The sequence below is a fragment of the Suillus subaureus genome (genome assembly GCF_016647635.1).
Source record: "Suillus subaureus strain MN1 chromosome Unknown BJ212scaffold_85, whole genome shotgun sequence".
Taxonomy (NCBI): Eukaryota; Fungi; Basidiomycota; class Agaricomycetes; order Boletales; family Suillaceae; genus Suillus; species Suillus subaureus.
The window spans coordinates 32,162-44,016 of NW_024538641.1; the positions used below are offsets into that span (position 1 = coordinate 32,162).

General features: G+C 43.9%; 2 protein-coding genes across 2 annotated transcripts; both read left to right on the top strand.

The window, feature by feature from the left end:
- Nucleotides 1-1,235: 1,235 nt before the first annotated feature.
- On the top strand, nt 1,236-1,620 carry BJ212DRAFT_1249168 (uncharacterized protein; the record flags this gene model as incomplete). The annotated part of the gene is made up of 2 exons (XM_041329695.1): nt 1,236-1,444; nt 1,497-1,620. Coding segments are annotated over 2 exons (333 nt in total), but the record flags the coding sequence as incomplete, so codon positions are not given.
- A 1,993-nt stretch (nt 1,621-3,613) lies between these two features.
- BJ212DRAFT_1487497 (uncharacterized protein) lies at nt 3,614-6,928 on the top strand (the record flags this gene model as incomplete). Its single annotated transcript, XM_041341284.1, has 4 exons — nt 3,614-3,733; nt 5,520-5,590; nt 5,993-6,096; nt 6,144-6,928. 4 exons carry the CDS (start codon nt 3,614-3,616, stop codon nt 6,926-6,928), a joined length of 1,080 nt encoding a protein of 359 aa, XP_041186187.1.
- Nucleotides 6,929-11,855: the final 4,927 nt, after the last annotated feature.

Here is an 11,855-nt window from a genome sequence, read left to right on the forward strand (position 1 = left end):
CCCACAGTGCATGCACATACACTGCATCACCATGAGAGTGGTCAAATGGTAGATCAGGAGTTCACAGCATATGCCACGGCTACACTTAGTCCTTGTGGAACAGATATACTTGTGTTTTGGAATGTGAGTTTGTAACCTCTTCAAGTCACCCTTTGTTGTTAACTACGAGCTGTTTACTAGGCTTCGCAGTCTATGTTCCCAACTATTTATTCGATTGCCATGGACTAACAGGCCTCTGTGGTGCCATGTGAGCAGGTATTTTCATCAAGTAGCAAAACCCATATGAAAAAAGGAATCACCTCAGCCCTGTTTTGATGGAGGCATTGCAGATGGTCAAGTTTTTCCTTAAGAAAGAACAGCTTAATTTTACAAAAGGTTGGGCAGCCTCTCAATGGGACATGGAAAATGGGGTGGTACACGACAGAGGCTCTAGCAAGCTTTTGACATCTACTGACAGCACAAATGATGCTCTTCTCAGAGCCATTGCAGAGGAGGAGTGCAACAATATCAAGGACACTGCTATTATCTATGACAAGTGACACTTATTTCTTATCTGACTTTTTTTTGTCTGCCATCTACTGTTTCACCTCTTGCCTCTCACCTTTTGCTTGCACTTTCTTGCTCTTTGTTGTGCTGATTTTGATTTCAATGCTTTATTTGTTTCTTACCAGCCACACAGTGAATAGCTGACAGTGTGCGCTACGCCTGACCCAGTCCCAACCATCCCTGATATCAATGCATTATGATTGCCAGCAAGGAGTTGGTGGACTGTTGAGGCTATGGGTGGTGTTTTCACCAAGCTCATTCCCTGCAACACTGACATTCTAGGCCCCAGGCTGCCAGTTCTGACTAATTATGCATTCAATAAGAGCCTATTGCCAGCACCTCATCACCACCAATGCTGGCAAAAATTCAGCAAACTTGCACTTTTGCTTCTTTTGCTGCCTCTCTACAGGCAGAAGAGAGCCAACTCCATGACAAACAACAGGAAATGGACAAAGCCAAAGTGAGTACATGCAATTACAAGGAGGCAGCTTTCTTATCCCGCTTTAGATCACGGATGCTGTTTGTCACTAAAGTAACCCTCCAGAACTGGGCTTGTGAGTTCCAACAATGGACCAGGATATACTCTGACTCAAGGCTTGGGTCTTTGTACAGCATGCATATAAAAGCCCCTCCAGACAGACATCCTATAATCATCTCACCTCCTCTCCTTGATGTCTCCTTACCTATTTCACCTCACCATCCTAGAACACAGTGCTTCTTCCTACCCAGATGCCCCAGTCTTCAGAGTCCCCCAATCTGATCTATTAACTGGTCAGGTACATGATTGGTCGTCAATAACTTACTCCCAGTTCAAGCATGACGTCAAATTCACTGCTCATTATTGGCATCAGGTGCTCAAGTCCGACAGTGTGTCAGAGAATTCTGTTGTGGGTTTATGGTATGTCTGTTGAGCCCCTCTTTCATTTAGGTCGCTGACATTGTGACTGCAGGCTACCGGGAATGGCATATCAGGATGTTCTCCACATTTATGGCCTTTTGCAAGCTGGATATGTCCCTCAGCTCTTCAGTATTCATTTGCCAAATCCTGACATTGTGCTTGAACTGCTCACAAAGATGTTTCCTCTTGGATGTATGTTCATTATTTCATATTGCCCTCCCCTGCCTAACTCTTTTCCAGGGGCAGCATGTGTTACATCGCTGTTAAGAACCATGTTGCTCAAGGGAGAGGGAGACTGACTCAGAGGAGCTTGGCCTCAGCTCATACGCTGTGCCCCTTACCCAAGTATGGGCCCTTCATTTCAGATGAGGTCCAATGATGGTCCAATGAAGTCCAAGGAGCACAGGAGAGTTCCCACTGTGAGGTGATACTTCTACAGGAAACAGGATGGAAGGATAGGAGGTCCAGAGGACAGGAGGACAGGAGGATGGAGGACAGAAGGACAGGATGTCCAGAGGTACAAAGGACAGGATGTCCGAAGGTACGGAGGGCAGGATGTCTGAAGGATAGGAGGATAGGACGTCCAAAGGTATGGAAGGAATAGGGGCTACATCGGACAAAGTCCAATGTAGAAACAAACAGAGGTAGACTACCCTAAGGTAGAGTCGGAGAGACAGGGATTGGACCTAAGTCCAGAAAGAGGGGAAGTGCTGGAAAGGCAGAGCTCCAGCCTAGGGAATCCATCCCTAGGCCTTATGGAAAAGGACAAGACTCAGATGGACTGAAGTCTGGAAGAAGATTGGGCAAATAGAACAGGATCTAAGATGATATTCAAACTGAGGAAACTACAGGAGTATCTACAGGGGTTATATACTGGAGACTATCTGAGGGGATCAGTAAGCAAAGGAGCAAGGCTATGTATGAGCATGTGGAAACACATTAGTAAGTAAGACAGAACATAACTAAATGAACTTGGAGATGAAGACTTGTACAAGGATCAATAAGCAAGACGGAAGAAGAGGTAACCAAAAGCCAGAAAGGCGGAGATGTCTAAATGGGGATAGGCGCAGGATATTGGACAGAGGGTGGGAATAGGTCTGGAGTTAATATCTGGAGGTCCGGAGATCTGGGGATCCAGAAGACAAGGTGGATACAGGACCAGGATATGAGAAGGTGGATATAGTCCAGAATCCAAGATGAGGTGAAGTCTGGATGTCTTGCTAGGTGGAGTGTGCATAGGGTGGATGGGACAGGGGGGTATGGATCAGGCTAGCAGTGGAGATCCAATGGTCTGGAGCTCAGGGGTAAATCCAGAGCATAGTTGATCCTGCTGAGGTGTGGAGCACACAGTAGAAGGGGATCTGGGAATGAGTTGGATATGAAGTGGGGTCCAGATCATGGGATATGACAATCACTCAAACATTCAGTGAGCCCTACATTGAATCATTTATGCTTGATTTTCTGACATGGTTTCAGTGCTCATTGGTGCTTTGCAGCACAGGTCTTGTGTCATTCAACCGACCAAAATTGCATTTTCTTCAGAACAATTAATTGATATGATCCACTGCTACCAACTCAATTGCCTGAACCAGTTTTCCACATTCCTTTCCATTCACCTTCACAACTTGCAGCAAAACTGCAAACTTCTTGGATACCTTCAAAGTCTTAATCAAATTCTACTCAGCAGATTGTCATTGCCTCAGGAAGATGAGGACTGGGCATACAAAAATGGATTGCACTTGAAGGTAAGATTCACTTGAGCAGTTTTTCACCCTCAGCTTAACCTTGTCAAATTAGAACCTCTTCAGCAGTATGGCTTGAAGGATCAATGAAGCACACCATATCAAGAATGTCGATTGCATTGATGGCACAGTATGTCCGCCATTGCATCTTTTAACACCTGAAGCTAAATCTAATGATCTAGGAATCAGAATAATACACAGGCTCTTCCAAAGATGCCCCTTTGTGAGCCCTTTCCCTGTGCCAGCATTGGGCAACAGCAGTTTGGACCCCATCAATGCAAAAGTTTGTTGATCACAGGAGAACTACAGGAAATTTGGTGAGCATAGGGCTTATACTTGTTGCCCTCCAGAATTCTCATCATTGTATATGCTCATATACACCACTTAACTACTCCCATCATCTGTCTTTACAACATCCCCTTCCACTATGTCTGCTTTCAAAAGCAAAGTTGCGGAACTGGCTAGTGCATTCACTCTACAAGCTCCCAGTGCAGATGCTCCTTTAGATGTGTTGGGGGACTGGGGACACGAAGTTGTGCGATTTCTGGTGAGTCCCATTGCCTTTCAAACCTTTTCCTCATTGACTGTAGTCCTTTGCCTAGACTTGGCTCAACACTGAGGAATGAAGGGTGTTATTCACACTCACAGTGGTCTCCAAGCTCCAAACAACCTTCCAAGACCAGGTGGATGTGTGCTGGCACTACCCTTGGCAATCTTGGGGTTGCTGGTGGCTCCCTCTCACTGCTGAGGCTTGGGAAGCAAAGAAGCAGGCTTTAATGGCGAGTCCTGTGACAAGCAGACTGCTAGCATAGTGACACCACAAGTAAATTGAAATGTGGCACACACCCTCAAGCTTTATGTGCATTTTTGTGATCTCATAGTTCAACATTGGTCCAAGTCATTGAATAATCTTGCAGTTCAACTCTCCACCTGCTTTGCTCACCGAGGCAGTGCTGAAGACTTGGATCAGGCTATTGCACTTCATGAGGCCATGAGGGCATCTTCAAGTGTGTTTTCTTGCATGTGTCATTCATATCTTCATTTCCAATACGATGTAGAGAATGAGATTCCTCTAGGCATATATTGCCCATATTATAACTCATGACAATTGGTACAGTGCACGACTCACTAGCTATGACTTTCCTGCAAAATGCACCAGAGGTGCGACACTTTCCCACACTACACAATGCATTCCTGTGCATGCACTTAGCACGCTCTTCCCGCACTCAGTTGCACATTGTCACAGTGTCCCAGCACATCCATCCATTGTCCAACCAGTCCCCTGGTGTGTCCCTTTTCATTTATTCTCATATTTAGCATCATACCATACATTATTTTGTCATGGATCCTTTTACTTACATCATTTTACATACATACAGCGCTCCCTATTCGCTTCCAAGCCCTGGGAGCACGCCTAGGCACAGCTTACCTGTTGCCTAGGAAGTTTTCATCTACCTACCACCACCAGAGAATACACCAACCACCATCATGTCGGTAGTCACTGAGAGTTAGAATCCATCATGAGCCAGCATCTATCATAGTTGTCACCCTAGTCTTCAGCAGCAGCTAATCATCATCTTTTACATGTTCGTGCACTGCATGCGCCTTATTCCCATGCTTCGTGCACCTACACGCTCAACATTCCTGTGCATGCGCTTTCAGCGCATTTCACCAGAGTTGACCTGGTGTCACCCAGTGGATCTTGCTTTCCTTGCTTCCCCTAAGGGTTGAACATATCGCCTGGCGCACTTCAACCAACACTTAGAGAGTCAGTGGCCTTCCTCTCACCCCAGAGGTAGAGGCTTCTTTCTGTCTTTCTTTTGCTCTGCAAGCCTAGCAGAGCTGTTGAACCTTCAACAAGCCTCCCAGTAAGTATGTTTCTTATTCATTGAATTTTTCATTTTGTTTCATGTCATATTGAGCATTCACATAGCTTCCTCCATGGACAGGAAGTTACAACCTACACCTTAAACTACATTGCAATTCTGGACACAGATTGAGAGCTGCTGTGGGCCATCTCATCACTGCACGAATGTAACAAGCCTTGACATTGCCAAAAGAGCCTGGGAACATGATCTATGACTACAGGACTTATACAACTATCCGTTCCTTGTGTTCCTTGTGTCCCTCGATGCAGCAGGTGCATTCAATTGAATTTGTGAGTCATTGTTGGCATCTGCATGAGTTTGATTGCTACTGACCACAATCTCAGTCTTCTTTAGGATCTCCTGCACACTAAAGCACTCACTTGTTGTTGTCTTGGATCCTGAATCCAAGTGCTCTCACCAATGCGATCCACAACTTGGATGGGCACCCTGACTCATACACCACAGTCACCTCCTGCTCTTGTCCTTGTGCACCCCTCACCACCCTCGACAACTCTGCAGCTACCTGCCTTGCTTTGGTAACAGTGATATGGTCCTGATACGTGCATTAGCGCATGTGAAAACGTCACAAAGGTACAACTTACCACAAATTGGGGTCCCATTCTTGTTGTATATGAAGGATCTTGGAGACTACAGTCATTTACATGGATTGTCAATAATCAATTGATAGTGAGATGTAACATTTCTAAATTTAAATTACACTAAAAATATCTACACAGGCTTGAGCGCTTGAGCCAGCTTGCAGCTGCTTGCCATAGCTGTATAAGCCGGACTGAGTTTGTGATTACATAAGTAGTGTGACTTTTGAGTTTCACTCAAGCCCGAGAATTACAGCTGGTGCTAGCCAAAGCTGCAGCAACACTAACCACCATGATCTTTTGAATTCTCATGTCATGTCTGTTACTGATTAGATACTTTAGGCTTAGGAAGAAATATAACAAGTTTAATAAGGCCCTCAAACAGTCTGGTGCTGGAATGACATATGAGGACCTGCAGAAGGACCCAGAGACAAAAACACTGATTGGTAAGTTATGCTCCAAGTTCATGATCTTTTATTTTATTTTCTTGCAGATTCACAACTCAAAAAGTTCCCATGGTGGCCAGACCTCCACAGCTGGTGGAGAACTAATCCAGCATTCAACACCACATCATCATCTGCAGATCCCAGACAAAACTTTGAATCCAATGCACTACAATACTTTAGCAGGTCTGGCAGCAATAATGCACAAGTCCCTGATGAAAATGACCCTGACATAGATGATGAATTAGAACTAGAGGAGGGGGAAGTTGATGAGACCAAAGATACCTATCGAGAAGGTCTTGATCCTGTTCTTCTTGCAGACAAAATTGTGGAGGAACCCATTGATGAAGATACCATCATGATGGGGCCCACAGATCAGTCCATCACTCATGGATCTACTTCTGCCATATTTCCTCCCTTCCTGTGTCTTCGTCCTCCTATCACTCCAATCTCAATATATCCTTCTGATCAAAATATATTCTCACTCAACTCTCCAGAGCCTCTGCCTGATGACAGCAATGTCCAGTCTGACAGCTGTCACTCATTTTTCTCAGGTCTCAAGAAATCTGCTTCCAGCTGTGATGCCACACCACAGGACTCAGAAGATTCTGATATCAGTGCTAGCCATGCAATGCAGGGCCTTCATGTCAACTCTTGCCATGCAAGTCCTTCCATTTGGGGATGTTCAGCAGTGCAAGTCATGAAACTGTCTGGAACATCCCCTCAGAGTGGGTCACCTCAATCATCCCATCCCCCATCACACAAGTGCACCAACAACAGTCAGACTTCTATTGCCACTGAGCACCTTTCTGAAACAGCAGATGTGCTTATCTAGTTAATCAGTGAAAAATGTGACAGTTGTGCTGAGCATGATCACTACAAGCGACTGAAGCTTGAGAGTGACATCTGGTCTAGGGACCTCAAAGTACAAAATGCTAAAGATGAATGAGAACATGCCATGTGTCTTGCTGAACAAGACTTTATGTACAAACATGACCTCATGGGTCAGCAACTTGAGCTTGCCCACACATGTTGAGAAGAGGAGGAGATGCGAATTTGGCATATTGCAATGGAGCGGGGAGGGGGTCTTAATGATTAAGTATCATATCATCATCTCTTACTCATTCTCTTTGTCACTTTTTAGTTGATCTTCTGCAGTGGCTGTTGTTTTGGTAGATTGTACTGATACATGGATTTTTCTGTGCAGATATCCACTGATCCAGGACACAAAGCAAATGAGCCATCAAGGTATTATGAAAATCTTGTCCCTCTGTGCCAATATAACTTTCATCTCCTTGTCCGTCCTCCTCCTCATCATTCTCATCTGTGTCATCCTCAACCATGTCCTGCCCAGTCAGCTCTTTATAAAAGTCTTTACCAGAACTTGCAATACCAAGGTGTTCCTTGATCTCTAAAATGAAATTATGAAGGATAAGGCACAAGCGGATCCACATATTTGAATAGTCTAAATCTCTCTTGCCCTGGACTGAAAATTGAAGTTCTCACAGGCTCTGAAACCTGCCCTTCAATGAGCCAAAAAGGTGCTCAGAGCGAACATGGACCTATTGATATGTAAGTGCTATGTTTAACTGATGTCATGCATGCAACTTACCTTTGAAAGGTGATAGTTGAATGTCTTCTGTTCTCTTGTCAAACTCCCCCCCAGTGGCCATTTAAATGGTGTCACACACCATGTTTGCATTGCATATACAGAGTCTGCCCATAGCCATTGGCCTCCACCAAAAAAATCTTCTGGTGTCCACACAATCCTTGCACACCTGAAAACATTCAAATCATGAAGGCTGCCAGGGATGCTGATAACATAATTGACAATACAGAGGTTGTGCAGTAAAATAACAACCTCAAAAAATAAGTAAGCCTGATGATCCTGTCCAATGAAAACTTAGGTCAACATACCTGAGCTGCAAGTGAGTAGTTTGAAATTTTGTCAAAAAAGCCTTCCCCATGCCACCCTGGCTTCTGAAACAAGTTGAATGGGGTGCTGTCAATACAGAGGAAGCCCCCATGCCATTCCCAGCATGTTTTCCCTTCAACCCACTGCTGCAATCTTTTCCATTCCTCCCAATCTTCATGATCCAGTGGATCAAAGTGGATCTTGTTGTCGTGGTGCCTTAGGATTGTGATCATAACTTGCTTGAAGCAGGTATACACAGTCCTGATTGAGACTCCCACCCATTCAGCTAAATCCTCCATCATCACAGCATTGTCATAGTGGCCTACCCCATTGAGGAAAATTGCAAGCTGGATTGCAATGGGGAGCTGTGGATTATGTGAGTTGTTGTAGAAAATTGGATGCAGCTCAAGACAGGCCACAAGATGGTCAAAGATAGCAGGTGAAACCCAAAGCTTTCAGCAAAATTTTTCAGGAGCATACATCTGCCATTCTGGAAAGAGGTGCAGCTGTGGTGCACAGGTAAGTTTGGGTCTAATGTTCAGAACATGGTTCTTCTGTGCTTTGTCATGCAGAGCATGGACTGCATCAATAAACTCTGCAAATGCTGGCATGGCCATCTCTGGTCCATCAGACAAGAACTGGGATGATACACTAAGTGAGCAGGAAGTTGTAGCTGTGATGCCTGACATGAGCGAGGTCCAAGATGAATCCGATGATATCAAAGAGATGGACATGCTGATAGACCCATTATCACCCAATGAGCTGTCTGAGTCACTCTCATCTTCAGAGTCAGGTTCTTCAAGGAGCTCATCGACTGTACACTTCATGAGCTCTGCATAACAAGCTATCACAAGATTATCATGAATATTTCTAAGGGCTTGAAGTTGCTGTTTGTGATGTGATAAGCAAGGCATGGTGGACTGATCTTATCAGTAATGTGTAAGCAATGCAGAGATATAATGCAGAGTTTCAATAATATCATTGTTGGATTTCTTACTTTGCTTTGCACTGGCATTTCTGAACTTTGAATACCACTATAGGCTTGAGGCAGGGCCTCACTCAATCAATTAGCCATACATAATTAGTTGGAAGTAGGCTGGTCATTGTGGTTAGTTTCAGTGAAGGTACATTCAAATTTTACACCCATCAATTTTAATTTTAATACATACAAAATATGTTAGCATCCAAATCAAGTACTATATACCAAACCTCGTCAGGCATACCAGTGCATGTATTGTTTGTCCCCCTTTGAGCTGATAGTCTTCATTCTTATGTAGGTTTGTGACACCCCAATACAGTCAATATTGAGCACAAGGCTCCCAATTGGAGTATAGCTCTGGCCTCATTGCAGGGTTGATATTGGGTGACTTCCCACAGCATTTAGAATCCTAGATGTTGTTTCAAATATTATTCATCAGAGATTCGGCTCACAGCACTACCATCATGTTAAGTCATATCTGCAAACTGCAGGCCAAATGTATTTAGGCTCTAGATACTTGTTCTAAACCTAAACATGGACAATGACAACATGGATCTACATCAGCTGGCAGAGGATGAGATAGACAACAAATTCAGGAGGCACAGAATAGCTGTACTTGGATGCCATGCAGTCAGTTTTTCAGAAGCCAAAGGATCACAATGTGAATGCCTTGCACACTGGCAAGCAAGAAAAACATACATCACTATTCAGAGTGACCTACTTCCTAATCCCTGTGCCAATGCTCCCTGGCAAACTCTGTACTAGGCTCGCAATGACCGAGCTTTCATCACAACCATTGGGTTGATGTGTGGGCATTTGATCACCTCCTCTCAACAGGGTTCGCAACCATGTGGGACACATTCTCCATGATGGTACCCCAATGGCACTACCAGAAATCATGAATGAGTCACAGAAGGTCAGATGCATGTCGAATTTTATAATTATCAAGAGTCAAGACAACAAGACTCAGAGCAGTGCCCTGGATTACATGGTTCATCAACAAAAAATTACTATTCATGAGCAACAGAAACTTGCACATGTGACTTTCTTTGGGCTACCATAGATATGGCAGTCAGCATACAGTCTGCCCTGAAAATGAAATATTGACAATGATCTATGCAAGTGTAAATCATACAATTCATACCAGAGGTTTGTGACATTGTCATGGTGTTTGAAAGCAATTTTAGAACACGATTTGAATCTAGCAAGGGGGTCCTGCCCCCCTCTTCTGGGTATCAATCATCAATCTAGAACTGGGTCAGTTTGACATGAAGACTGACATCTGATAGTGGTCTGTTGGCATGAGTTGGACATTTAGAACCAGAACAGCATTCTAAACACTGTGGGAAGGCATCCATTACACACAGACTCACTCCACAAATTCCCCACTTTCCCTACAAGTTTTTTTGGCAGTATTCAGGTGAACTATGCCATCCACAAAGCCTTGTGACAGAACCAACTTTGTCCCTACAAGGTATGGCATGATTTAAATTCAACCAGTTGACAAGGCCAATCCTACCAATTTCTCTCAACAATATACTAGGCTTAAACAGATCTTATTGTCTTGTATAATCCTTGCGAAAAGATCACCCTCACTTGTTTATTAGCCCCCACTATCTTCTTGAATGATGCAGTGCACTGAGATGGCAGATTCATGGACTGAGGTGTTGCACACAGCAACTTGCTTTGTCCTGCTGCTGCCTTCAAAATCTGTTTGTATGATTGCAAGTCAACAAGAGGTTGCATGAGTGTGGCAGTCAAGACTTCGATTTCCATGTTTCAAGCAGCTGCTCTTGAATTTCATCAAGGAACAAGAATGAGTTGGCATCAAGAATGGATGTGATAGATGAGAGATCCTAAACTCCTGTTGGTTGAGAATGAGGCCTGCCACGATGACAAGCAAATAGATTTCTTGTCTGTCTGAAATCTTGGTGGAGTTTCAAAATTTTGTAGACATTTCACTGACTGCACCCAGCAAGTTGAGTTATTTCAGCAACTGTCTTCTCTTGCTTAAAAGTTAAAATGCCAGGTAAGATAGATGTCAATCATATACATGTAGATCACATGACTTTTCATGACTTTTTCACTATAATGCCTAAGGATATTCATAGAGATACCTTTAAGAGAATTTGTTCCATCAGATTGTTCACATACACAGTGCAGGCAATCTGATGGAACAGAATTCCTTATTTCGCATTTTTGGAGGAGTAGTAGTCTGTATAGTGATCAAAGTAGTGACTGCCATGTTACATTGTGGCTGTACAGTGTGACAGTGGTGCACCGACAGTTTGGTGTCATGGGTAATGGCAAGTTCACAGATGGATCATCACAGTCCCTGTATTATCTGGAAGGCCATGAGCATGCTGGAGTGTTCAAAGGGATGGGAGTGATACTTGAGGAGCAAGGTTATGAGGACACTGAAAATCCAGGCAGAGTGCCTGAAATTTCAGTGTAAGAAGGGGGCCACATGTTGCTGCTGTTGAAGAATGCTCTACAATGAACCTGATTTTGTTAGTGTCAAGTCAAGTCACTACTTGAGGTTGCTTGCAAAGTGTGTGGCTTTTGGGCAATCTTTTCCCTAAGTTTCACTGTGAGCTCAATTTCATCAAGCAATGTTGGGGCTACTCAAAACAAATTTATTGTGAACTTCCCACATTGTTGAAAGAAGTTGATCTCAAATGCAACACCCTTCAGTCTTTGGACTCAGTTCCACTGCCTGCCATTCATTGGTAAGTCTTTGTTGTGAATCATGGTTCCATTGGTAGCATGCTGACACTATGATATGCTAGGTTTTCTGCTCACTCATTGAGATTTATGGATGCCTATAGAAAAGGGCTAAACAGCAAGCAAGCGCTGAGCGGCATGGGC